Below are 27994 nucleotides of genomic sequence, written 5' to 3'. Positions count from 1 at the left end.
ATGCCGGCGGAGACGGGACCGGAGCCTTCGCAGACCTGCGCACCCAGGATTGGGGTAAGTTCGCAGGGCTCAGAAGCTGGGTTCAGAAGCTGCTGTGTGGGATTCCCGGAGTTTCCGCCAAGTAACAAAGGCTGATGGTGTCTGGGAGTGAGTTTTGGTCAAGCAGGGAAGGGTTGCTCTGAGGTGGGCAGTGGGACACCAGCCGGCACTGTGGTTTCTGCTGGGCACAACATATATGAAATACACTGAGAAACTTGTGTATATTTTTTTTGCTCTTTCTTATAATGCAGCTTAGCAATAAGTAGCTCTGCTCTTGTGGCTGCCTCCGATTCTACATCCAGCCCACCCTTCCCACAGCGGCCGAGTGACCTCCAAAGTAAACGGGCCTTGTCAGCTCGTCCCATCCACGCCATTCGCAGTCAGTAACATGCCACGTCTCCTGTTGGCGAGTGTGATGAAGGAAAGTCCCATGCGCAGCCAAAGCAGGAGGATATACGGCAGGATCTGTACACATTTTGGTTGTGGGCAGATCTTGGATTATTTGTATTGCAGTCATGGGCCAGGACCCTATTGTGCCAGGTGCTGTACAAACACACAACAAAAGGACAGCCGCTGCCCGAAATATGCAGTGTAGTTGTTGCTGTGCCAGTCCCTGGATATTAGGGAGAGAAGGTGGGTTGGACCAACTTCTGTCCATGAGAGAGACAAGCTTTCAAGCCACACAGGGCTCTTCGTCGGGGCTGGGAAAGGTACTCCCAGCTTCCCGGCAAAATGCAAAGGGGAACAGATGGTTTAGCATGAGTAGTTAGCACAGGGGTAGGCAACCTATGGCACATGTGCCGAAGGCAGCACGCGAGCTGATTTTCAGTGGCACTCACACTGCCTGGGTCCTGGCCACCGGTCTGGGGGCTCTGCATTTTAATTTTAAATGAAGCTTCTTAAACATTTTAAAAACCTTATTTACTTTACATACAACAATAGTTTAGTTATATATTATAGACTTATAGAAAGAGACCTTCTAAAAACGTTAAAATGTATGACTGGCACGCAAAACCTTAAATCAGAGTGAATAAATGAAGACTCGGCACAGCACTTCTGAAAGGTTGCCAAGCCCTGAGTTAGTACGTACTGTAAGGGACCATTCAAGGTAAAGTGGCCCGTTAGTCAGATGGGGAAGAGGAAATGGGCTGTAGTATTTATTGTAAAAAGAGGGAAACACCTAAATTTTAGTGTCTTTGTCTGTGGTGTTCTTTACCGATCAATCCAGGATTTTATAACCGCTCCATCATTGTGTAATCGGAGCGCTCCAACCCCCTGGGTTTCAGAATCCAGTTTTCAAGCATAGCTGCATTGTGTGGTCTCTCTCGCTCACCAATAATCTCTTCATTAGTCACGAACAGTGATTTATGGTTCAGTGCTAGCTCCCGCTCTCTCCTCCCCTTTTGCTGTTGCTCACACACTGATTTTCTCCAACCGAGTCCTTTGGGGCTGAAACTTCCCGTCCTGGAACCCATTGCTGATGCTGAAAACTTCAAACTTGGGAGCTTTAAATATTTTGCCACTTTCACCACGAAATTCGACTTCTCTTCAGCTCCTGGTTTTGTGAGGCCAGACAGCAGGATGAAATGCAGATAGTCCCCAAACACACACACAAGAACTTCTCCCCATCACGGGTGCAGGAATGGTTGTGGGAAGCCGAACTGTAGCCAGTGTCTCCAGACAAGTTCTCCTCTTTGGATTTGGGTGCAGGGGTGAAGCACAGACATAGTGAGCTGGAAAATTCTTTGACGTGTGTTGGTTGAAATGAAACCACGACTGTGAAATAACAACTCTTCTGGCCAGCTGGTGCTATAAGCAACTTGTAAAGGAAATGAAACACCAGGGGAATATTTAAGGTACAAATACATTGTTGGTTGGATTTGTTTTATTATTTGCATTCTGGTGGCACCTTTCAGCCACCAGAGGTCACCGCGAGCTGCTGCACCGAGAAAGAGATGCGACTAGCTCCATGTCACCCTAGGTCAGTGCCTGAGCCAGGAACAGAATCTGGGTGTCCTGGGTCGCAGTCCTGGGTCCTATCCACTGATGCTGTATGTCTGCACCCGTCCTGTAGCGGACTGTGTGCGTACGTGTTTGGGTAGGTGCCCTGTAACACACTGGCTTCCTGGAGAATTATTAGCTACATCAAATTAGACTTTAGCCCTTGGTTCTGGTCTCCATTTATTGTCCAGATGACCACGAGCTCACAAAAGAAAAACAAAACTTCCAGCTGGGGCTTTCTACCCAGTCATGACTCCCGGGGCTTTCCACCCCGAACCTTCCTTGGGGACTTTTGCAGGAGCCTATCCCTTCCTGCAGCTTCTCCCTGCAGTCCACCCTCAACTGAGTCACTTGCTGGTGGTTATAATCACTTACTCCCTTTTCTGCTGGGTCTGATCATTGACCAGGGCTGGTTGACCCCAGGCCACTGGCCCTTAAAGGGTCAATCCTGCCTGTTACAGGCCCCCACTCACCGCTCAAGTGTGTGTCACAAAATCTGTACTGCTGTGAGTTAAAGGAGATTCTCCAAGTGGGCAGGGGCCTGCTTTAGAAGCAGGATGCCGAGGTTTCTGTCCTGTGAAGTTCTGAATGACGTGGCATGCAGCAGATTGATTCCTGGGAAGTCCTAGGTTGTCACATATTTGTTGCCGTCCCAGAATACTCTATGAACTTCTGAGTGTGTTTATCTTGGGAGAATGAGGATCTTCTAAAACAAAACAAAATAGGGGCTAACAACTTAACTTGCTTTAAGATAGAGCTCGATAAATTTATGAGTGAGTTCGTATGCTGGGATTGCCTGTGGTGGTGGGGATCTATGCTGGGTAGCCCTGGAGGGTCCCTTCTGTCTTGTTGTCCTGAGATCTCATGCTTCAGGGCTTCAAATGGTGAACTGTAGAAGGTCAGGAAGGGATTCCCCCCACCCACCCAATGTATTCTGGATTTTTTTGTTTGTCTCCTTCCCCTCCACCATGGGTCATTGGCTACTTGCTGGGATCATCTGGACATATCTCCCTTAATCAGTACCCTGGCATGACAAGGCCTCAGGCATGGGTCCACCTTGCTTCCTCCTGTTCCCTGCCTGTGGAACGCATAGTTTAGCCTCCTGAAGGTGCTAATAGTTTGTTCTAATTCCGGTTGTTGGGCCTGGTGTGGAGGTGGCTGGGTGCTGGCTGGTGGCCTGTGATCTGGTGGTCCTCTCTGGTCTTGGTTCTGATGAGAAGGCTGGGTGGGTGGACATGCAACAGCTGCAGGTTTGGGTTGCAGGGTAAAGCAGCCCTCCCCGTATCGATCTGTTTACAGTTCCTCTCCCGCTGCCAGCTGCGTGGTGCTAATTGACCTTGATAAGATAGGCAGAGCTACAAAGAACTAGACATCTGCCAACTACAAATCCTTGCCCTCCCCCGTCACAGGGCATTTATTGCACCGCTCACCTTGGTCTGGTTTGCTTACGGGGTAGGGCAGCGTTTTTGTCGCGTGGGAGGGATGACTTCCATGGCCCTTTCACGTTGTGAAAGATCTTTTCCTTCCCTATCTCATCCTGTTCCCCATCAACCATCTGGTTGTGGTTGCTTGGCCAGAGTTCCCTTCAGAGCTTCGTCTCTCCTCCGTAATGGGCAGAGAGTTTGTTTGTTGCATGGAGCTACGCAGCCCCTCATCTCCCCCAAACCTGGAACTGATTGTGCTGCTGATGCAACACTCCCAGCACCTCTCAGCCTAGGGGCACATGGGACTGGGAATCCAATTTAGAACTACCCCTGGGCAGGCCAGTGCATATCACCTCGGGCTTGGGCAGCGTTCATGTGCTCGGCACATTTTAATCCAGCAGCCAAAGGAGGTAATTACCTGAGAGTTCTATTGCATATGGGTTCACTTGAACTCCCAACTGCCCTTGCTGTGTTCTGATTGGTTAGAAGAGCCAATACATGCTCAGATTGTTGTTGCAATTACTGTTCTATCTTGCACCTGTGTTCCGTTAAGACTGGCGATGATGATAGAGATGCAGAAGAGTCGGGAACTACTAGACAGAAGCAGTTTCTGCCAGATGAGGAAGCTGCTGTTCGAGCTCTAAGCTATTTGGTAGCTTCTTTCTTCAAGGAGCTAAGTATTTTGTTAAGAAATTCAAATTGGTGTTGTGGTTTTTCATTACGAAACAAGCAGCATTTTAAGCCATTGGGGGGCAGCTGGTTGTGGGTTGTGTGTGTGTATTGTTTTTACCAGCACTGGAGACCTATTTTTGTTTCCATTTTTAAATCCTAAGAATGTTTCTGAGATGAGTTAACGTTTTTGGCTTTTGCCAAAGGAAATTACTTTCTGCTTTACCTGTGTGCCATAAGCTCTGTACTGCTAAGGAGATTCTCCTTCAGCTCAAATGGTATGGTCCCATGTTTTTTTGGAGTAGGAGATTCTTAGATCCATCACAACTGCCGATGTGAAATTCTGCCTAGTGTACAAATGATACCCCTAAAGTGTTTTCTTGGCAATTAATTTGTTACAACGTAGCTTTTTTAACAGCAAAATTCTACTAAACTTAAATCCATGGAACTGCACAGACATAACGAGGTAAAATCTGAGCTTGTAATGTTCCTTTGTCTGTCCTTAGACAAGGATCTGTTACTGAATTCTTCCTCCACAGTAGGATTTGCCAATCTTTTTTTCCACAGAGTGGACCACATCTTAATAGAGAAGTTCTCATGAGCCCCTCTCATCCCCCTCAAATCACATAGGAGACTTCCCCCTCCCATTGGCAATCCTACAACTAGCGCCCGGCGAATATGTGGATATCTGCTACATCCATGGACCATGTTTGTGGATCACGGATTGGATGCGGATACACAGTTTGTATCCATTCAGGGCTCTATGTATCAGAGGGGTAGCCGTGTTAGTCTGGATCTGTAAAAGCAGCAAAGAGTCCTGTGGCACCTTATAGACTAATAGACGTTTGGGAGCATGAACTTTCGTGGGTGAATACCCACTTCGTCGGATGCATGTAGTGGAAATTTCCAGGGGCAGGTATATTTCCCTGGCCACACAATAGCAGATCTTAAGGTGGCCATCCTGCAGCAAAAAAACTTCAGGACCAGACTTCAGAGAGAAACTGCTGAGCTTCAGTTCATCTGCAAATTTGACACCATCAGCTCAGGATTAAACAAAGACTGTGAATGGCTTGCCAACTACAAAACCAGTTTCTCCTCTCTTGGTTTCACACCTCAGCTGCTAGAAGAGGACCTCATCCTCCCTGATTGAACTAACCTCGTTATCTCTAGCCTGCTTCTTGCTTGCTTATATATACCTGCCCCTGGAAATTTCCACTACACGCATCCGACGAAGTGGGTATTCACCCATGAAAGCTCTTGCTCCCAAACGTCTGTTAGTCTATAAGGTGCCCCAAGACTCTTTGCTGCTTTTTCAGGGCTCTATGTATAACATCACTGTGGCAACTACAGCGGTTGCTTCCATGGAGAAAGTAACAGCAGGAAAGCTGGAAACAGGCGAGATGAGATCGTGGGACCAGCTGGCTCTCTGTGGGCCCCCAGCAATTCACAAACTTCTGCTCTCAGATTAATTCTCCTTCACCGTGAGATTCTTCTCAGCCAATAAAAGCGTGAGGTTAGGCCTCGTTAATTTCTCTCCTTCTGGTAAGAATGGCAAACTGGCCACTTAAATAGCTGCTCTCTCTAGTCCGTTGCATCTTTGGCCCAGTGTGTACTTGGATATGTTGTCCTTTCGTTTCCCAACACTTGCACGTGTTGTGTACGGATATCAGCACTGCACGATTCTTTACTGAATATTTCTCGATGCCAGAGTGTGGGTGCAGGGATTTCATTCCTGCACTGAGAGGCGACGCTGCCTTGCATACATTCTTGCTTACTTTTAAGTTCTAAAGGAAAGGGGGTTGTGCCCATACGGAAGAGATGTGGCTCTTGGGGGAGTGGGGGGTCCCTGCAGAGTTAAGCTTAATTAGAGAAATGAGACCTTGGGGCATCCATGCATAACCAACCCCTTACCACACAGGGTCATCAGCGGGATTTTTAAACCCAGGATTGTTCAGCACCACAGCACTGTCCTCCACTATGTGTTCTAAAGCAGTAATTTAGCTCCCTCCTTCTATTAGCTGCTAGCAGTAGTAGTCGGTTATCCTCCAGTGGATCAGCTACTATAGTAACACACTACATATTCTTTGCCAGTGTGTTTGCATATGCAATTTAATTTTGGGCACTGATCACTTTTTTGCTGTTGGAAGGAATCCTTCCTGGAAAGCCAGCTGTGCTCAGTAGGTTTTAGCTTGCATAGAATGAAGCTGTTTAGGAATGAGTATATTTATGGATCACCAATGCCCTTCCCCAAGATTTCTGGACTTATCTGTTGCCCTGAATAATTTTTGCTTTAAGGTTTTTCGTTTTCCTCCTTATCCCTCCACCGGTCTTGTTTCTACGTAGGTTGCTTAGCCCTAATTACAGCCAGAAGCCGGTATTGTCTTTCACCTTGTTGCACAGCATTGTTTGTGCACTGTTAGCGCAGTCGTTTTTAGCACCTCTCACGTGAGCATGACTTGTGTTTCTGATTTGGATTAGCTCGAAAGGGACTTTGAATAAACAGTAACTACTGGGTATTGAAAACAAACAAACCCGAAAAGTATCAGAGGGGTAGCCGTGTTAGTCTGGATCTGTAAAAGCAGCAAAGAATCCTGTGACACCTTATAGACTAACAGACGTTTTGCAGCATGAGCATTCACCCACGAAAGCTCATGCTGCAAAATGTCTGTTAGTCTATAAACCCCGAAAAGAAATCTTAAGGAAGAAGAAAAATTACGGATCAACAGCAGCTCCAATAATTTACTTTGGTTTGAATGGCCAACCTGTTCCTTTTATGACCTGCAGCACAGTGCTGGGGAGGAACCATCAATGGATGCCAAAAATATAAGCCAGGGTGGAAAATGCTGAGTCTAAATTCTGTGCCCAGTTTTATGTTAAGCCCCTTAAATGAGGGAAATAAAAACAGGCACACAATGGACCCATGTGGGACCCACATGCAACTCACGAGAGTCCAAGAGAACAAGGTATTTTACTGAGCAATAAAAACAAGTGTGGCCTTTAAGAGTAGAGTGTGTTTGGTTTTGGTTGTTTCATCTAGCCTGGTGATTGGGACTATCTGTGAACTTCGCTTCCTAGTTAATCAGGGCCGTGCAGCCTTGGTTAACTAATAACAAGGCTCTATGCAAAATAAACTTTCGGGTTGGAATGGAGAGGAGAGCTGTACCATCTGCCAGCCATTTCCACCCCCCCCACCCAACCCCCGCATGCACCTTGCATTTGGTGGGGAAAGACTTGGGGACTGAAGGGGTTAATATGCTTGGGGGCAAAAGCAGCAGATCAAACGCCTGAGCAAAAATGCAAGATGTGCTGCTCTGAACATGCCGTGACCTGCAGCAATGCCCCCACCCCAGCAGCCGGCCGCAAACGGCTCCTCCATGCTGCACACTGTGCTGCGTTCCAGTGTAAAGAACAGGAAGGCAACCTGCTGCCGTGAGACGGTGCTAACCCAGTTTGGTCCCGTGCCCACAGGCAGGACTAAAACCCGGCTGTCGCATAGTTAGGGTTTGCTCCTGTCCCCACTGAAGCCAATGGCAAGGCTCCCACTGGCCGCAGGGTCAGACCCTTCGAGCGCAGTGCTCGGACAGGGGACATTTTGTAGTTGAAATGGGCCCGGAGCGAGACAGAGGCTAAATGAGAACAGACAAATGCTTTCTAGGCCCTATGCCAATCTTCGTCTGCGGCGTCTCTGTAACCCTTGTTCATGCTAGTCTCAGAGCCTTGCCAGCAACAGCTGCGTTAATACACAACGGCGTCTATCCTCGTTTCCCTGTGCGGCACGGACGAGGGTTTTCTCTTGTCTGGGGTGTGAGACGGAACTGCAACTAACCGGCAACATTCAGGACTCGTAGTGTGCACGACCTGCCATTCAGAGGTTCTGAGCACCCTCAACATCCATTGTGGTTAGTGGGAGCTCGGAGAGCTCTGCTCCTTTAACTGCCTGCATGATGTTTTCCTGAATAATACAAAAGCGTAGTGCCTAACCCCTCCGCCCCCCCACCCCCACCAAGCCGTACAGCATCCTCCAGCAGTGGCCCCAGACGCAGTGGCTGGATCATTGGCAGAAAATACAGGTTCAGTAGGGGCTGTTGGGTGTGTGATCGTACCCTGATTTTACACATGGAGAAAATGGGGCCCAGCGAGGTGAAATGAACGTTTCCCATGCTGCTGCAGAGGCTTTGAACTCCAGGAGTTCCTGGCTCCCAGTTCTGTGCTCAGGCCCCTAGACTGTGCTGCCTCTGCCTAAAGCGCAACCTACCGCCCGCGAGAAAGTAGCTCTGTCCACGCAGTGCTGGATCCTGCTGCTACGTCTGCAGAAGTGAACCTCCTCTCCCGGGGGCAGAGCCAGCCTGTTGCAGTGGAGTTTCCGGCTGCTTTCACCACAGCTATTGCAGCAAGGAGCCTTTTGAAATGCCAATCGGGAGAGTGTGGCAGCGATCCAGTTGGAACATGGGTTTGGCACAAGAGATTCTGACCCTCGCGGGGACGGGGCCTTGAACAGAGGAAGGGAACACGGAGCCATACGGGAGCCATGCAAGAGCCATGCAGCCCCCAGGAAGGTCCAGAGGACAGACTGATTGTACTGGGCCATAAAGCATATTAGTGGGTGTTCCCTGTCACACCCACAGAGCAGCCAGCATGAATTATCTTCCCTCCTGGGGCGTCCACTGCCCCACTTTGCCTATAAAAGCCTGAAATCAACGTTTTTGCCTCACACGCCAAAATGAAGCTGACAGAGAAGAATCAGGAGAGCACTGATGCCAGCAGGGGCAGGAAGGGGGTGAGTTTGCCTGGCTCTTTCTGGCTGATGTGGTGAAGGCTGCAGAAAAGTTTCCCTGGGGAAAATGGGGGAGGGGGCTGGTTAGCAGTGCCAAAACTGATGCTCATGGGCTATTCTGGTTACGGATCTATTTATGTCTGAGGCTGTGCTGCCTAGTGGTTAGGACACTGGAGTTGGGAGACCTCGGATCTATTCCAGGGTCTGCAGCTAACCTGCTGGGTGAGCCCTGGGCAAGTCCTTTTTGCCTCTCTTTGCCTCCCCCCTTTTGTCTGTCTCGTCTGTTTAGACAGTAAACTTTTGGGGCAGGGACTCTCTAACTGTGCCTATTTGTACGGCACCAAGCAGAGTGGAGCCCTGGTCTCATTTGGCGCCTCTAGACACTGCTATAATACTGGAGGTGGGGTGGGGTGGGGCTGGCTCTTCCCCAGCATAGTAGAGAAGACTGAGAATGGAACTGGAAGCCAGGAATGCCTAATCCCACCTCTGAAACTGGCTCACTGCGTAACCTGGGGCTGTCACATAACCTCTCGGCAGCTCTGTTTTGCATGCACGCTGCTGAGACATCTGAAGAAGCTGAGTGTGAACAGCGGGGAAACTACTGGCTACTCCGGAGAAATCCTCCTGTTAAAGAGTCCGAACGAGTTCTCTGTGCTAGAATAGACGGGCTGATGAGGCTGAGCCATTAAGGCTAATGGTGGCTGGAGAAAACAACCTATGGCTGAATGGAAATATGATTTAATTGCCCACAGGAAACAACAGAGTGCATTAGAGAGCTCTAAAAGGCCGCTCTGTTTGCTGCACAGCTGGCTGCAGCTTGAGAAGTCAGTAGCAACAAGGGATACTATAGGCTGTTGTTAGTGGCTGGTGACTCCAAGGACTCTGTGCCCATGAATAACGTTGATGTTCGGGCCCTGCACAAGGCAGGTATTTCTCCCCTCTGTGCAACCACAAAGCATGGCTCCTGTAGGGCACGATCTAACGTCCGTGGAAAAGTTCCAAATGAGTTTAATAGCAGCTAGAATGGGCCCATAAGCAGCTTGATTCGGAAATGCTGATGGCAGAACAACCATGAGAAAGAAAATAGAGCAACTGCGAGGGGAAGAGATTTTTTTTTTAATTCATTCTGGAAAATTTAATGGTATTTATTTTGGCTATTGGCATCTATTTGACTTCAACGACCAACTGATACTCTAGAGAAAGGGTGTTTGCACTGAAGTTTCAAATAAGGGAAAAATCAAGCAGAATAAAGTGAGGTGTAGTGTAACCGATCTATCAGACGTTCTTTTTACACTAAGGAGAAACACAAGGGCAGGAGCCCAATTTTTTTCAGTGTCCTTTGCTTTAACGAATGCCCTGGGTTTTTAAAATATATATGCGCACACCGAGAGACGCACCCCTAAGTTATTTCCACCCCATGTAACTGCTCTTCTTTCCTGCAGAAAATGACACTTCTGCTCGCGGGTGTAACGCTGGTGTCCACCTTTGGATCGTCTTTCCAGTACGGTTACAATGTCTCCGTGATCAACTCTCCAGCTGTGGTAGGTGCAGGAAACAGCCTAGAAAGGGGGAAAAGACAAGCAAGCGGCGGACTAGTACCAGTGGCGTGTGCGCGCACATGCACAGAGTCTAGGCTTTCTAAACTCTGTCTGCCTTGGGATTACCATGGTGCCAAGGGAGAAGAAGTGTCCTAACTGTTTCCTCTCTCTGGCTTGGGTGTTCTTAGCATGCCGTGATCGTGGTGTGTAGGCATGAAATATAACTTCAGGATAGCACTGAAATTGGCTCTGTTCTTGCCATCCTAGGCTTTGCTTGCTAACACTTGACTTCCTGCCCCTCTTCCTTTCTGAATGTATTTCTCTTGACGCGCTTTCCTTTCCGAACCTCATAACCCACTGTATGAATTCTAACCCCACAAGCCATCTGGCTAGTGCGGAATTCTCTCTGTGCACGTACACCAGACAGCTGGGGTGATGGAGATCAAGTCATGAAGCACTGTCCTGAAATCCTTAATCAGGGAAAGCTAAGAGTGCTGGACCACTGGTAAGATCCCATCTTGGGCTTCCGGCATCCATCCTTTGGCATTTTGCTATAAAACTAGTTGTCCCATAACACTGTATTGTGGCTATCCTGGTCTTCACGGACAAGTAGACTTTGTTCCCAAGAACTGAAATTTGTGACCCCAACTTCCTCTTTCCTCCAAATCTGCCAGTCACCATCCTCCAGTGTATTGCCAAAATTCATCTTCAGGCAGACCCTCCCTCTGCTCTGTGTGCTAACATTCCCACTTCCTGGCTTGACTATTGCACGTCCTCCTTTTATGATCTTCCTAAAATCCTGCTTTCTAAAGCCAAGTTCAGCCTCACTGAGGAATGGGACCTTTATCTCCCCCAGATAGTTTGCTGGTCTCCTATCGATGTATGCATGTCTTGCCTGCGATCCTGCCAGGGTAACACTTATCATGGGATGCCAGGGTTACATCTCCCTGTGCCCTGTCTCTTTGTAAGTGTGTCTACACTGCAACTGGGAGGTGTAATTTCCAGCTCCCGTGACACATACCCACACTAGCTCTGACTGAGGTAGCGCAATAAAAACACCTGCGTAACCACGGCAGCACAAACAGTGGGAGGGGCTAGCCAGCCAGGGACAATCCCATCTGAGAGCCTAGGTACACACGTGGGCAGGCGGCCCCTCCCACCACTCACGCCAAGCTAGTGCAGGTATTTCCACTCAACTTGGACACTGTTTCTTCCAGTTCTGTTGTTGTATTCTATGCTTGGAGCTGGACACGTGACTCGACTAGATACACTCACACTAGCTTTCTGAGAGCTAACGTGCTAAAAATAGTAGCGCAGGACGTAGCAAGCAGTGGCGCAAGCTAGCTGTGCTGAGGACAAACTGGCCTGAACCCCATGGGTATGTATTTTATACAGCCTGTCTCTGCCGCCACTGTCCATGCTACCCTGGCTAGACTTCTATTTTTAGGGCGCTGGCTCAATGAGAGCTTGCACAAGTACATTTACACAAGCGGGGACTCACCCCCCCTAGCTCCAAGAGTAGACATCGCTTAAGGGTTTGGAGCTCTGCTGAAGAGGTTAAGGGGAACCACAGCTGGGAAGCAGGGTGTGGTCCAACACAAACATTTTCCATGTGCATTATGGGAGAACATGTGTTTTGGGCTTTGTGTACAGAAACCATAGGGCCAGATTTTCAAGAGAGTTGAGCACCCATGATTGCAAATGAAGTCAAAGGGAGCATTGAAAATCAAGCCAGTAATTAACGGAGCAGGACCTTTGAAATAGGCCAGAGTTCTACTGTAGGTTTCTTTAACCTTCTGTTGTATTTTTCTTAAAACAAATCTTCTTTCACCAAGAAATTATTCAATGGAGCTTTACCCCGTTTAGTCCCCTGCTGCTTTTATAACCTGAATAACCATGTTTCAGTCATATTTTTTTCCCTCCGCCAAGCCAATTAAGTCTGTTTTTGTATCTTTTTCTAGTTCATGAAAGAGTTTTACAACCAAACCTACCTTGACAGGAACGGCATCCCGATGGAGAGCAGCTTCCAAACACTGCTCTGGTCTCTCACCGTGTCTATGTTTCCACTCGGAGGTTTCTTTGGGTCCCTTATGGTCGGTCCTCTGGTGAACCAATGTGGCAGGTGAGTGACCGAGGCACCATAAGATGGTCGGTCCGTAGTCCATTCAGAAACCATTTGCTGTGGTCTGAATAAAGGTCTTTTCACGAGTCCATCTGATTCAGTGTCCTACCATAGCCACCCTCTCTAGTATGCAGCCAGGCCAACGGTTGCCACTTGGATCAGGGTGGAATCCACCCTCCCCCATCTGCAGAACAACTGATCTGGCTGCACTGTGGATGGAGTGGACATGACCATGCTGCACGCACGATACTCTGAGCCAGATGTACCACTTGGTCCAATCTGCTATGCCAGGGCCACTCTTCGCCCCTTCCTTTTTCATTTTTAAGCAGCTTAGTTTATCTAAGGCACTTGTGGTTAAATCCCACGGTAGCTTTTTATGTCTCTGACGATCCCTTCCCCACTGCTCTCTCCTCAGCTACCTGCTTTCCTGTGTGAAATGCAGGAAAAATCCTCCAGAGGAGAGCGAGGATAGTGGAGAGGGAGGACAGGCTCGTGGTTGACGTATTGGAGTGGGTTCAGTTGCCAGTTCTGTCACAGGCATTCTGAGTGACCTTGGGCAAGACACTTAACCTCTTTGTGCCTTAGTTCCCTACCTGCGAAGTGGGAAAATATTTCCTTTGTCTGTCATGCCTATTTAAATTCTAAACTCTTTGGGGCTGCAGTTGTCTGGCTATGTGTTTGTACAGCACCTAGCGCAGCTGAGCCCCGTCTCAGTTGGGGCCTTTAGGCAATACCACAGTACAAGTAATGATGATGATAAACTAGAACTGTCACCCTCCCGATCTCTCCGCAGAAAGGGCACTTTACTGATAAATAACATCTTCTCCATTGTCCCCGCCATCCTCATGGGAACCTCCATGGTGGCAAAGACCTTTGAGGTGATCATCCTCTCGCGAATCATCGTGGGAATATGCGCTGGTGAGTGAAAGGCGGTATGCAGGGGTAGAACAAGGGGTAGGATTTTCTGGGCCAGGTGGAGCATGTCATAGCGGGTTGGTTTGCGAGGAGTATCTTGTAGGGACAGTACCCTCTGCAGTGCAATGCAGTGTCTCCATGTCTGCCTCACTCTGTATGCTGTGTGCAGAGTGGGTGTGGTTCCTGGTAAACAAAGGAGACAAGGCTGGAACTTGAGCTCCGTGGAAGTCTGTAAATGTAGTTGTTTTCTTTAATAAATGCGTCCTGTTTAAGATAGACTGTGGTTCCATATGTCATGACAGCCGTGGCCTTGCTGGTGGTGATTCACTTTTCAGATATTTTGGGCAAAATTTATATTCCCTGGTTCTTAAAACTATAACCCCAAGCAGAACTCTTCCAAGCTAAGTTAGTAGAGATGTGGCCAGATCCATAAATCCATTCCAGGAATTACCTGTATCTACCACGGGTAGAAAATTGGCACTGCTATCTGATAGGTTCAGGGCCCTTGGAATCTATTATACCTACATGGACTACAGAAGAACGGAGTGGTTCCAGGTGTGTGGGTGGGGGATTCTGTTTGACCCAGTTTACCTATTGTACAGTTTATTTTTTAAAGCAAAGCAAAGGGGGGAGGGGGAGAAAGCTGAGTCTCATATACTTACCTGACTCCAGAAGCAGGGGATTTCATCACAAGAGGCATCATAAAATGGTGACAATTGGCAACACTGATGGGCCTTAGAGTGCTACATTCCCAAGTAACTGCCGGCGTTCTCCGTGTGCTCTCTGTGTCACAATATCTGCTCCAGTCAGCCTCTGACACAATACACCCCAAGCCAAGAGGGCTCACTCCAAAAGTTTTCAGGGCAATTAGTTGATCAGGAAAAAGAACAGGAGGACTTGTGGCACCTTAGAGACTAACAAATTTATTTGAGCATAAGCTTTCGTGGGCTACAGCCCACTTCATCGGATGCATGCAGTGGAAAATACAGTAGGAAGATAAAAGCAGCAAAGAATCCTGTGGCACCTTATATAGACTAACAGACGTTTTGCAGCATGAGCTTTCGTGGGTGAATACCCACTTCATCGGATGCAAGTAGGAAGATAGATATATATATAGAGAGAGAGAGATAGATATAGATATACACACAGAGAACATGAAACAATGGGTGTTCCCATACACACTCTAAGGAGAGTGATCAGTTAAGGTGAGCTATTACCAGCAGGAGAGAAAAAAACCTTTTTGCATGGTAATCAAAATGGTCCATTTGCAGCAGTTGACAAGACGTTGTGAGGAACTTGCGGCGGGAATAAACATGGGGAAATAGTTTTATTTTGTGTAATGACCCATTCCCTCCCAGACTTTATTTAAGCCTAATTTAATGGTGTCCATTTTGCAAATTAATTCCAATTCAGCAGTCTCTCGTTGGAGTCTGTTTTTGTTGTTGTTGTAATATTGCGACTTTTAGGTCTGTAATCGAGTGACCAAGGAGATTGAAGTGTTCTCCAACTGGTTTTTGAACGTTATAATTCTTGACGTCTGATTTGTGCCCATTTATTCTTTAATTAGAGACTTTGGCCAATGTACATGGCAGAGGGACATTGCTGGCACATGATGGCATATATCACATTGGTGAATGTGCAGTTGATCAGGGGGTTTATAAAGGAGAAAAGGGGTCTCTCTCCCTCACAGACCATATGAACAGCCTCATTTGAGTGCTTAGTACTTGTGACAACTGGCTCCTCTGGAAGTGGAAGAGGAAACTGCTCTGCTCTGCTCTGTTTCCACTAGACTTTGTTCTGAAAACTCAAAGCAGAAGCTGGGTTTGTTCTAGGGTGACCAAATGTCCCGATTTTATAGGGACAGACCTGATTTTTGGGTCTTTTTCTTATATAGGCTCCTATTACCCCCTCACCCCCATCCCGATTTTTCACATTTGTTGTCTGGTCACCCTAGTTTGTTCAGAGCGGGGGCAGCAGGCTGAATGGCTCAGGTCATGTGGAGAATCACTTGTCTGCCCCCTGCTGGCAGTTTTTGCCCTGCTGGGAGAAAGATGCTTCCTTTTGAGGAACCGGCTCCATTAGAGCCCTGAGCCTTTTGTCAGCAGTGGTTGGGGGGGACTTCGGCTGGCTCCGCCCAGCTCTAGCGCTTAGGCGGTGCTGTGCTATTGAGTCGCTGACGGGGCCCAAACCAAAACTGTTACCCCAAAACTTGGGACCCTAATTTTTCAGCTTGTGCCCATTCTGCCGTCTTGTTTTAAATGCTGCAAACGCCTCAGCTTAATTAAACCCTTCATTTTTAGCTGGGTCTCATCTAGCCAGCAGCTATAACCCCGTCAGGAGAGACCTGGTTACAACAGGGTTAAAAGCTGTGGTGGAGACAAGACCCAACTGTGTCCCTGTAATGGGGTTGAAACCTTGGGCAGTTCAGAATCCTAACCTCGTTATGGGCACGTGATTAGTCCTATTCTGTAACCAAGTCCCCGACTTGGCCCAAGCCCTAGTATAGATGGGGCCTCGGGGCTTAGACAAACGGCTCGTTTCTGTGTCCATGAATTGAGTGCCATGGGCAGGTGTTGGCCCTGGAGAGCGACTGCCTTGTTTATCCACGGAATGGATACAGTATGGGAAGCAACAGCGCACGCGTCCCTGCCTTGGGACACCAGCTGCCAAGGGCAAGAGGGAAATTGGATCTCATTGATGGACTGGTCCCATTCAATCTATGGCCTTTCTACTGAGCTTGACCATGAGGGCAGGAGACTGGACTCGATGACCTCTCGAGGTCTCTTCCAGTCCTAGAGTCTATGAATCTATGAATAAAGATGCCAGCTCAGGTGATGGATTTTGTACCATGGACACCTTCAGACTAGGAGTGGAGCTGAGCTGATGCCATCTACTCTTTTATTCTAAGCTCAAATGGAGGGAGAAAAATGCCATTGGCTCCTTTCACACAGGCCAGAGTGGCCATCGGATGGCAATAAGCTTTCAACCACTGCCAGCCTAGGCTAGCTGTGAACCTGAGATGTAGCAGCAGAAAGCAAGCTCCAGTCTCCAGTGCCGTCCAGCCCCTTGTGACCTGTAGGATGTCAGGTGTCATCGTCTGGAAAAATACCTTGGTCAAGTCCCTGAACGTCTGGGTGTTACAGCGAGCGCTCATATCCCAGAGCAGGACTTAACCCCTCTCTCTCTCTCTTCACCTAGGCTTGTCTTCCAATGTCGTTCCCATGTACCTGGGAGAGATGTCCCCCAGAAACCTGAGAGGTGCGGTCGGGGTGGTGCCCCAGCTCTTCATCACCATTGGCATCCTGATAGCTCAGATCCTGGGTCTTACTAACATCCTTGGAAACGTTGAAGGTAAAGCCCCGGTCTGAGGAGGAGCTCTCTGGCTGCGCCTCAGTGGATGAGCTCTTTCATCGGGCACCTTGTTATCGGTTTGTCTGTTGCAGGCTGGCCGGTGTTACTAGGCCTAACTGGGATCCCTGCAGTGGTGGAACTCCTCCTGTTGCCCTTCTTTCCTGAGAGTCCCAGGTACCTACTGATACAGAAGGGCAATGAAGAACAAGCCAGACAAGGTACAACCACGGCTGCTTAGCATTGCTAGCAAGAGAACTAAGAGAAGGGCCAGGGGTGTGGATTTGAAGCTAGGTCTCCATTCATAAACAGACTAGGGAAATGCAACCGAGGTGGAGCTACTATAAGATATCAGAGGGGTAGCCGTGTTAGTCTGGTTCTGTAGAAGCAGCAAAGAATCCTGTGGCACCTTATAGACTAACAGACGTTTTGCAGCATGAGCTTTCGTGGGTGAATACCCACTCCGAAGAAGTGGGTATTCACCCACAAAAGCTCATGCAGCAAAACATCTGTTAGTCTATAAGGTGCCACAGGATTCTTTGCTGCTTCTACTATAAGATGTATGCAGAACTGGTGGGAAAACCATTCCCAGAGAGTAGTTCTTAGTGGTTCACAGTCAAACTGGAAGGGCATAACGAGTGGGGTCCCACAGGAATGGGTCTGGTGGTTCTGTTCAATATTTTTATCAATGACTTAGATAATGACGGAGAGAGGACGCTTTGACAGAGTTTGTGGGTGATGCCAGGCTGGGAGGGGTTGCAAATGCTTTGGATTAAAATTCACAACGATCCGGCCAAACTGGAGAAATGGTGTGAAGTAAATAGGATGAAATTCAATAAGGACAAATGCAAAATACTCTGCTTAGGAAGCAACAATCAGTTGCACACATACAAAATGGGAAATGACTGCCTAGGAAGGAGTACTGCGGAAAGGGATCTGGGGGTCACAGTGGATCACAAGCTAAATATGAGTCAACAGTGTAACACAGTTGCAAAAAAGAAACAACCCAAACATCATTCTGGGATGTATTAGCAGGAGTACTGTAAGCAAGACACGAGAAGTAATTCTTCCGCTCTACTCCACGCTGATTAGGCCTCAGCTGGAGAATTGTGTCCAATTCTGGGCACCACATTTCAGGAAAGATGTGGACAAATTCGAAAAAGTCCAGAGAAGAGCAACAAAAATGATTAAAGATCTAGAAAACATTATCTATGAGGGAAGATTGAAAAAAATTGGTTTATTTAGTCTGGAGAAGAGAAGGCTGTGGAGAGACGTGATAACAGTTGACAAGAACATAAAGGGTTGTTACAAGGAGGAGGGAGAAAAATTGTTCTTGTTAACCTCTGAGGATAGGACAAAAAGTAATGGACTTAAATTGTAGCAAGGGAGGTTTAGGTTGGACATTAGGAAAAATTTCCTAACTGTCAGGGTGGTTAAGCACTGGAATAAATTGCCCAGGGAGGTTGTGGAATCTCCGTCATTGGGGATTTGTAAGAGCAGGTTAGACAAACACCTGTCAGAGATGGTCTAGATAATACTTAGTCCTGACCTGAGTGCAGGAGACTGGATTAGAAGATCTCTCGAGGTCCCTTCCAGTCCTACACTTCTGTGATCTATGGGAATATGCTGTGGGGAAGCGTCCTGAACCAAAAGTCAGGTTAGGGTGCATTAAGCCCTCGGTGCTAACCTTTGATAGTACCTCCGAGGCTTTCAAAGCACTTGGCAAACAGTAGTTCATTTATGCTTCCCTGTACAGCAAGCACACATAATCCTGGTTTTACGCAACAGGGCTGAAATGGATACAGAGAGAGGATAACTGATTTGCCGAGAGCAAGAAAAATAGTCAGTGGTAGAGTCAGGAGTCCTGGCTCCCAGTTCCTTGCTCTCACCACTAGAACACAAACTACTTAACTCTGTTTGCAAGAAGATGGGTTGGAGCTCTCAAAGCTCTCCGAAGAAACCTGAGCCTCATAATCAAGCCCAGGATAAAAGTACTTTTTCGCGAGGGGAACTCTGGTCCCCTTCTCATTGTTCCTTTGTTGGCTCATATGGACGAAGGACCCTCTGGCCCTCCCTCTAGTCCTATGACTGTCGCTGGTTGCTTTATGTTTCCCACAGTGCAGAAGTGGCCAAGACTGCCCTGCTGCTTCTGGGGTATCTCAGTTCCCCCTCTGGTTTCTGTAACTCCAGCCTCCCCCCACTAGCTGAGTTTACCTGGAAATCCAAGTTTACCTGGAAACCCACCTTCCCCTTCCCTCGTCCCATCTAGCTCTGAAGAGGCTGAGAGGCTGGGACGACGTGGACGACGAGATCGAAGAGATGCGTCGGGAAGACCAGTCGGAAAAGTTGGAAGGTCGTCTGTCCGTGTTCAACCTCTTCACCTTCCGAGCCCTGCGGTGGCAGCTCATCTCCATCATTATCATGATGATGGGCCAGCAGCTTTCTGGAGTTAATGCGGTAGGTGAGATGACACCCAGGAAGATCGTCAGGTGGACTAGGAGAGGACCTGGGTTCTTAGGCAAGAGTCGTAGGGCAGTGCTGGCACAGCCACTAGAACCCATTCCAGATGGGCAAAAAAAAACCAGTCTAGACCTTGGGAAATGAGACTGGTCCCATGCCACGAAGTTTGAATCAGGATCTGATTGTTTAGGAGGGTTCTGCCCAGAGGTCTCAGATTTGGAGATTTATGGAGAAAGAAACCAGTCCCAACAGCTGGATCCAGATGTGGATGTTTCCAAAGTTTGGGAGCGTTCAGATCTTGGATTTGTGTCAGGCACCCCCAGGCTATAAAAGCAGCCAAACTCAGAGCCTCCCCTTCCCCCCATCTATGAATGGCCAAGAATAACCGCAGGTATGGTTTGATTGCAGATCTTCTACTATGCAAACAATATCTTCGAGAATGCAGGTGTGAATGAAAACGATGTGCAGTATGTCACCGTGGGGATAGGTGCCGTCAATGTGGTCATGACTTGTGTAGCGGTAAGTTTCTCCCACTGCCCTACAGGTTCTAATCCCCCCACTGCCCACCTTTCTGGGCTCATTTCCACCATTAGAGGAAAAGTCTCCTAGTGCTCAAGTCACACTAAACAGAGGCGAATTGTTTCCTTAAACTCAGGCCATGTAATAGTGGGCATATGCTGGGTTACACCAATGCATGCAATTACAACTTTCTTTGGGGAAATAGCAGGATCTACTTAGCTTCCTCCCCAGATCTTTTCTTGCCACTCACATTAGTGCACTCTGTCCTTGCAACCACTGTGTTCCTGTAACGGACAGGTATGATGGCATCTCTGCACTGGGAGATTGTGGGTGTGGTCCCATGGGCTTGGATGCAACAGGCCTGCCCATATGTCTATGAATCACTGATTGCTAGTGACACCCCTGATGCTAGGGTGGAGAAAAATCTCTTCAACTCAGACAGGTGTTTGCGCTCTGGGAATGCACAGGCAGCCATGAGAAAAGAGAGGTGTCTTTTTTACATGGTGCAATGAACAGGGCCTGGGACCAGTTCTATTCCTAGTTCTGCACGAGACTCACTGTGTGACTTTGAGTGAATCACTTGACTGCTCTGTGCCTCAGTTTCCCTATCTGTGAAACACTGGTAATGATGCTTATCCACCCTTGTGAAGTGCTTTGACATCTATGGCTGAAGAGCACAGTATAAACGCTGCAGTGCTGCTCATGGGAGAGAAGAGACAGGACTTGGCCGGAATCCTTCTTAGGATCATGGAATATCAGGGTTGGAAGAGACTTCAGGAGGTCATCTTGTGGTTCTCTCTGCCTCAGACTGACTAGCACAACTTGGCCTGTCCAGTGTCATTGCACAGGGTCTCCCTAAATCCTGGCCTGGATTAGGCAGTCATGGTAGGGACTGCTGACTGCCCTACAAGGGTGTTAAGCATCAGGGCGGGCGGGCGGGGGAGTTTCCCAGCTTTCATGGTTTCTATTTTACTTCCAATCCACACTTTACTGGTAACACTGGAATTTCCCTAATGAAACAGCCCAATGGAATGTACAAATATAAACTGCTCTGTAAATTTGTTTGGGATTGGGTTTTTTGTTTTGTTTTTTTCGAGTGGGGGTGTCCATCCTCTAGGATTTGCTGGACAATTATCTCCCTGCTGTTGACTTCCTACAGGCTTGTATAAAAAGCCCTATAGAAAGGGGATCTTGTTCTTTATTAAATTCTAGAGGCTTTTAAAGTAATTCCTGGAGAACCCTAGGACACTTGTATAAAACCCTGTTGGCTTCCTTGCCCTTAAAATTCTAGAGGACTCTTCCATGCAGAACTGCAAAGCGCTAGGTTCCTCAGAACGCCCCACCCCTAACAGCTGACAGCCCCCATGCACTTTCTCCTCTCAGGACTGGGTGTGCTGGCTTCCCTGGGTGCCCCCTTTCTCACCCTCTTGTGCTGTGTGCCTCAGGTTTTCATCATTGAGTCCCTGGGGAGGAGACTTCTGCTTCTCGCTGGCTTTGGGATCTGCTGTGTGTCCTGTGCAGTGTTAACGGTGGCCCTCAATCTCCAGGTATGTGCCCGGATGGCTTAGGTGATAGTGTCTGACTGTCTGGACCCTCTAGGGGATGTGGGCAAGGTCACTATTTCCAGAGCTGCAGGGAGAATACGCAAGGCCTCCCTGCACCACCCTATTTACCCAGCCCAAACCCCAGTGGGAAGCAGCGACCCTGCTGGGAAAAGAGCAGGGCTTCCATTAATGACATGGGTTAGCAGTGAGCATGCTCAGAGCTGAATTTGGTCGCTTCTCCCTCTTTCCCTCTAAGTTCTTCTGACCCTCGCCCACAGGGTGCATCTCTGGTAGTGCCCCTTGGGTCTGCTCATGGGAAGTGAGGTTCCAGCCGAGCTAGTGGCGCTGCCTGACCCATCCCATTCACGATCTCAGCCAGACACGGAGCAGCACCTGGGGCATACAGCTTCCCACAGTCTGCTTGCAAACGGCACCTGGACTTTGCTGGCCACTTTAGACGAGAACTGACTGTAATTCAGTGACTGAATTCCCCACAGGCCACTGTCTCCTGGATGCAGTACCTCAGCATAGCCTGCGTCATCTTCTATATCATTGGACACGCTATCGGAGCTAGTAAGTGTGCACAGGACGGTAAAACAAAGACATAAACTTGAAACAGCAATTTAAGCTGATGCAGAGATGAGCTGGTGTGTTTCTACTTGGCCGTGTGACTTAGCAGTAATGATACAGACCTGATGGTTACCAGCTGGGTGCACGCATGGTCCAGGGACCAGGGCTGTCTGCCCTAGACACGCAGACCCCTTCTCATGCCAGCTAAAGGAGGATCTCTGGGGGCTGCCTGAGTTTTATTGGTAGGAGAAGGACGTGATCTTCTATTTTCAAGAGGCTCTCTAAAGACACAGTCTTGCTGGTGTCCGAGATGTGCCCAGTACATTTTGGAGCAAACCCCCCTCCTTGGACGGTGTCACACTGGTTTAATTTGAATGCTGCTTTCTTGTATTTATATGTTCCATATGGAGCAACAGGCAGCTGCCCCCCTGAGAGCCAAATTGTGCCCTGGGAGCAGCGTGTGCATGGTCGTGGAGGCTTTGTCCTGGATCTGCACCTCCTTACAGTTGCACTGCCCTGCTGCCGCAGAGGTGCTTTGCATTGGCTCGCTGGAGGAGCCCTGCGGAGCTATTCCCAACACTGCCCTGCGATTCCCAACACTGCACCGTCTTTTAAGCTCCTGCAAGAATTTCGCTGGCTCGTGGACACTGCCAATCCCCCCAACTCTTTCCTCTTCTATGTGCATGGTCGGACTGGTTCAGGAATGACAGCTGCAGACAGGAGACTCTCAGTGCAGAGTGACAGAGTTTCCGCAGCGGTGTGTTTGTGAGTGAGCGGCGAGGTCTTTTCTTCCCTCAGTCTAACTTCTCTCTGCCTGGGTGGTAAATATTTACTAGCCAGGGAATGACCGCCCAGCCCTTTCCCCATTTTCTTCTGATCCGGATGTAATTGGATAAATCAGGGCTGTATGGGGGGGTGGGCAAAATCTGAAACTGAGGCCGCTCCTCCCGAGACTTAGTCTGCGGGTGGGTCAGGAGTTGGAGAAAGAGCCTGGCTCAACCCTTGCAGCAACGGCTCCTGGGCCCGGCTCCCCACTCTGGGCGTTCGGGCCTAGCACACACAGTTGTAGGGCTGCTCTGTCGGGACAGGGAGATGGCCGGGGGCTGTGACCCGGTGGACTGACTCAGCTCCCTCAGCAGCTCGGCCAAACCTGAATGGAGCGACCACCCCATGCGCCACATCACAAAGACACTCAAATTCCACAGCTTTGGGGCCCTCTCAAACAGGGGGGCTGGGGCAAACTGCCCCTCTCTGCCAACTATGGGTAGCAGTGGGGTTCTTATCTTATCCTTCAGGGAGCTTTGCCCTCTCTGGCCCCCACCAGGAATTTTCCCCAATGGCCAGTTTCGTTAGCAGAGACAGCAGCAACTGTTCTGGCAGCTGGCTGTCCTCAAGGAAGCCATTGGAGATCTCCAGTGTGAGGGTGTCCCCACCCTGCCATCCAAAGCGCGGCAACTGCTGTTTGTGTTAAGATGCTCCAGCACCGCAAAAAACAGCAGCGTCGATGTGGCAGCCCAGCTGTGCATACAGGGACTTTCTGAAGGGAGAGGCAGGTTGTTGCTGGACAGCTGTTTGAGAAACTAGATTGACACAGGCAGGTGGTGAGGTGTTGGGAGAAGCCAGGCCTTCGGGGCGGGGGGCTTAGGTAAGATAGATAAGAGAGCAGGCTTTTTCTTTACTTTTCATCTTCCTCCTTGTACCCACTGCGAGGACAAACAAGAGTTTGGTTTAAGAAGGCTGTCTGATCGCTGGATAACACGGGTCACAGGCTCCCAGAGCCCTGTCACACCTGCTGGGTAGGCTCCGTAGATAGGCAGAGGGCTGTAATCCAGGACCCAGTCTAGCAGTGGAAGAACTGCAGAAGTCCACCCTAGGAAAGGCAAAGGCACGAGGCCTGACAGCTGAGGGGTGCGCTCAGAGACGAGGGAGGCCACCCTCGGGACCATGACAATGGCTAGTTACAGTCATTCCATTCTGCTTTTTCCATCTCTTCCTGTAGTTCGTTTATCCAGGCACTTGTAAACACGAGTGCCTTAGAAACCATCGCCTTCTCTTGTCCGTTCAGTGTCGTGCCTTCTAAGGATTTGGGCGAGGGAAATGCCTGTTCAAATGTTCAAACTCTTCTTTCTCTTCAAGGTCCAATCCCGTTTGTGATGATAACTGAAATGTTCCTTCAGTCGTCCCGGCCTGCGGCCTTCATGGTGGGTGGATCTGTGCATTGGATCTGCAACTTCACCGTGGGGCTCGTCTTCCTTTATATGGAGGTGAGTGCGGAGCGATCTCCAGAGTCTCCTGGGGGTTTGTCACCTGAAGTTAGAAGCACCTTCCCCCCCCTCCATGGGGGGGATAATCTTAAAGGGGAACACTGGCTCTTTTTCAGTCCCCAGTTAGTCCCAGAATGCATGTGTGAAGAATTAACCATAAGGGGCCAGAACCTCATCAGGTGTAAATCAGCATTGCTTTATTGACTTCAATGTCGGCTGAGGATCTGGCCCCCAGTATATCTTAGTTCCTCTTTCAGGTCCTTGCCCAGTGCTGAATTCAGAGATGTTGAAAGTTTACAAAAGTCATCCCGAGGATTCCATGGTGGGGAGTAGATGTTTCAGGGGGAATTAAAGATATTTATAGTCTTTCACCTCTAGGTCACTGGTTCAAATCCAGCGCAGGTCAGCAGTGACCCGAGCTATTGATATCCGACAACCGCTACCACCTCAGAACTGGGGGTGTTTTCCACTCGCTTTGCATGGGTGTGAAATGTGGATAGATAAACTCTCAGCCCCTCTCCTTCCCCTCCCCCCGCCACCCCACCACTTGCTGGCAGTCTCAGGAGAAACGGGGGAGAGATTTCTGGAGCATTTTAAGGTGCTCAGGTACCAAAGTGGTGAGTACGATGTAAATGCTTAGCTAGACAGGATTAACAGCCTGTTCTGATGCTTGCTGAAGCCAACAGAAAGACTCCCCCGGACTTCAGTGGGCATTGGATTGGGCCCAGAATGGGCCATGGAGATGAAACTTCTCCCCGTGGGAAGTGATCCCTCTAACTCAGCATGGACGTGCATTGGCATGACTGTGTGGGGCAGCTTGTACCACGATGGTGCCTGACCCACCCTGCCTTGTCGTCTTTCACACCTGTGCAAAGTGGGTGTAAAACCACTACTGCCTTAGAACTGGGGGTGCTTGCCACTCGCTTTGCCGGGTGTGAATGATCAACTCAAGGTGCAAGACACAAGGATCAGGTCCACAGCCCAGGCTGTGCCGGTTCTGTGGCTAAACACAGGCCTTCAGTCCCCGGGGCTGTGAACCCAGCACCTTGGCTATCTTCACCTGGTTACATTAAATAAGGGCCTATGCTGCTGCCTTTTTTACAGCTGCTGCAGAGATTTGCATTCCCAAACCATGTGACACAGGCACACCCCTGTATCATAACCTGCATCCCCTACATGTTCCCTGACTCCTTCCTCTCTGGTTTTTATTCCTCCAGAAAGGGCTTGGATCCTATTGCTTCCTTGTCTTCTGCGCCATCTGCCTGGCCACCGTCATTTACATCTTCTTCATTGTCCCTGAAACCAAGGGCAAAACCTTCATGGAGATTAATCAGAGCATGGCCAAGAGGAACAAGGTAGAAATCCAGATGGACAAGGAAAATCTGAATGATTTCCAGCCTGCCTTGGAGACACTGAAGAAGAACGAAGAAGGATACTCCGTCAGTGGGCTCTGAACCGGTCCACAGTTTCCTCTTCAGTGGAGGAGCAGCTTCCTGGCTGGACCTTTGCTTTTTCATTCAAACTTTTTCTGCATGTCTCCCACAGTGGGAGAGTTTCCAAAGAAGCCAGAGAGCAGAGTCGCACTAGTTGCTCCCTGCCAGCACTAGCATGAATGTTGGTGGCAATGTTTGGGTTTAGAAAATTTATCTCCTTTCTCTGCATTCACAGTTGAGCTAACTGGGGACCCTAACTCTCAGGCAGCAAAACATTGTCACTTAATGCTTAAGTAGCATGTCCAAAATGCTCTGTAAACTAGTCCAAATTCTGGAGAGGTGGGTATCGCTGTCCCTGTCCTACAGATAGGGAAACCGAGGCAGTGAAATTTACAGAGTCATTTGCAGAGCCGGGATTAGATCCCACAAGTGCCTGCCTTCCAGCCCTGCTCTGGCCAGTAGGCTGTGCTGTCCCCTGGTGGATATAGGCTGCCAATTCAATGGGAGCAGCATAACTCTGGTACAAAACAAAACAAAAAGATACCAAAGGCATGGTACAATGAATGCTCTGGGGCTGGGTAGGAAGTGGGTCAGTGCAGGGCCCTGGCCCACCCTCAGGACCTGCTTTGTGCAGCTGCCTTCGGGCCCATCCGGCAGCAAGACAGACCCCACCTGGGATGCAGTGTGGGGCATCCAGACCTGGCCGTGCAGAGGGGGGAGAGCCCTTGCCATAAGCCTAACACCCTGCCCCTGCGTCCCTGCTGCCACGGGACACCTGGGGGTATCGCCCCGGTGCTCCCTCGGGCAGATTTGACTCTTTGGGCCTCTGTAGCATCACACAACGTTGTGCAGTGACGTGGCCGGGAGCGGCGCCACCGTGACGCAGGGTCCGAGCCAAGTCTGACTTCCCAGCAAAGGAGCAAACGCAGCTCCTCCTCCTCCTCCCCCCGCCTGCTACTCTGGCTGTTTTTGCACCCCCGGGTTCATGATTTCAGTGGGTGCCGTTGAATCCATGGACCCCCACTAAAGCTGCCCCCGGTGCTGCCTGTCCAGTTAACTCTCTCCAATGCAGTTTCCGTCACACGTAGCAGGGCTGGGACACACCAGCTTGAAGCTAACTAGACTCCTCCCCAGGTCAGTGCCAAGCAAGCAGGCTGAGCGCCCCTGGGAGCGCGCTCTGGCTTTCGTCATCGCTGGAAGTATCGTCCCACTCCACCATTCAAGCCAACGTTGCCTGAAGAGCCACCCAAGGAAAACGGAGTGGTTCTCCCTCTGCTGTAATCCTCCTAACCAGACAGAGGAAGCTGGTGCCTCTGAGACTCAGTGGGCAAAAGCTCCCTCAGGCAGAAGTGTGAAGATCCTTGATGTGGCAATAGCTAGAGAAACAGGGAGGTTATTGGAAAGAACTGGCGAGGAAGAGGGTAACGTTAGCCCTTAATGCAGAAAAGGCTCTTGCTAAGTTGTGCTGGAGCGATTGGTTTATAGCTGTAAATAAATCTGATGGGATGAAAACTTCTGCCCACGGCTGTTATGGCGCAGGCGGAGAGAGGTCTCTGCATTGCAAATGGCTGCTGGTCGCAAACGTTCTCAGTACATCGAGGGCCTTGTCAGGATGGCCGGCTTGCTCTTGTTGGGTAACCCTTCCAGGTGGCCTGTGGGAGCGGTGCTGAGGGCCAGTCGCACCACTGGGGGCTGGAGCTGGGGATGAAGGGTGCAATTAAATTCTACCTGCAGCAGAGATGCCAAGGGTTGGCTGTCCTTAAGAGGGAGTTTTACAACCTCAAAAAGTGACACTTCCAGGTGGTGTGGTAGGTCATTGCTTAAGATGGGGACTCTCATCTTTGGTCCTTAGCGACATCCGGTAGTCCAGGTTTTTAATCCAACCAGCACTTAATAGTTTGTTTTTTAAATGTCCACTGCTTAATATTGCATATGAAATGCTCAGATGTCCTAATTCATACTAAAGTCTAGGGCATGTGGGAATTCTATATGCAACGCAAACCAGTGGATTTTAATAAACACAACTATTTGCTAGTTGGAACCAAGACCTGGATGGTTGGAGATCCCTGAGGACATGAATTTACCCAGTGGGGTTTACATTTTGGACTGTATTTGGCAGAACCTGCAAACCTTTGATCAAGTCATGCTCATTTTTGGGGCAAAGTCATATTTTTTTGACCATCAAGTAGTGTGTGTCACACACACACACACACAAACCCTGTGTAACCTCCTCTCTTCTCGCGGACCTGTCGTCTCCATAGTTACCACAGTACACAAGCTTGGAAAACAGCTTTCCAATCTCCAAAGAGGCCCTGGCTGTATTGTTGTCTCTTGCAGCACCTGAGTAAAAATGTTTTAAATCTTTATATATTTA

General features: G+C 49.1%; 1 protein-coding gene across 2 annotated transcripts; it reads left to right on the top strand.

The window, feature by feature from the left end:
• The first annotated feature begins 2 nt into the window (after nucleotides 1–2).
• On the top strand, nucleotides 3–27991 carry SLC2A5 (solute carrier family 2 member 5). Of its 2 annotated transcripts, none has more exons than XM_044996352.1 (12): nucleotides 3–54; nucleotides 10350–10448; nucleotides 12407–12567; nucleotides 13361–13485; nucleotides 16681–16833; nucleotides 16926–17051; nucleotides 19100–19287; nucleotides 19699–19809; nucleotides 21255–21356; nucleotides 21851–21926; nucleotides 24060–24187; nucleotides 25405–27991. In XM_044996352.1, exons 2-12 carry the CDS (start codon nucleotides 10353–10355, stop codon nucleotides 25639–25641), a joined length of 1503 nt encoding a protein of 500 aa, XP_044852287.1. In that variant the 5' UTR covers nucleotides 3–54; nucleotides 10350–10352; the 3' UTR covers nucleotides 25642–27991. The 2 variants fall into 2 exon arrangements, with proteins under 2 accessions (XP_044852287.1, XP_044852285.1); XM_044996350.1 differs by lacking the exon at nucleotides 3–54 and adding an exon at nucleotides 8488–8910.
• Nucleotides 27992–27994: the final 3 nt, after the last annotated feature.

The sequence above is a fragment of the Mauremys mutica genome, chromosome 21 (assembly GCF_020497125.1).
Source record: "Mauremys mutica isolate MM-2020 ecotype Southern chromosome 21, ASM2049712v1, whole genome shotgun sequence".
Lineage (NCBI taxonomy): Eukaryota > Metazoa > Chordata > Testudines > Geoemydidae > Mauremys > Mauremys mutica.
This window is presented reverse-complemented; position numbering and strand designations above follow the sequence as displayed.

Excerpts from the sequence above, each read along its gene's own strand:
- SLC2A5 (XM_044996350.1), top strand. The coding sequence starts at position 8,854 with ATGAAGCTGACAGAGAAGAATCAGGAGAGCACTGATGCCAGCAGGGGC. Across the intron at positions 10,449-12,406 it reads TGATCAACTCTCCAGCTGTG|TTCATGAAAGAGTTTTACAA; the intron begins GTAGGTGCAGGA and ends ATCTTTTTCTAG. Across the intron at positions 16,834-16,925 it reads CATCCTTGGAAACGTTGAAG|GCTGGCCGGTGTTACTAGGC; the intron begins GTAAAGCCCCGG and ends TGTCTGTTGCAG.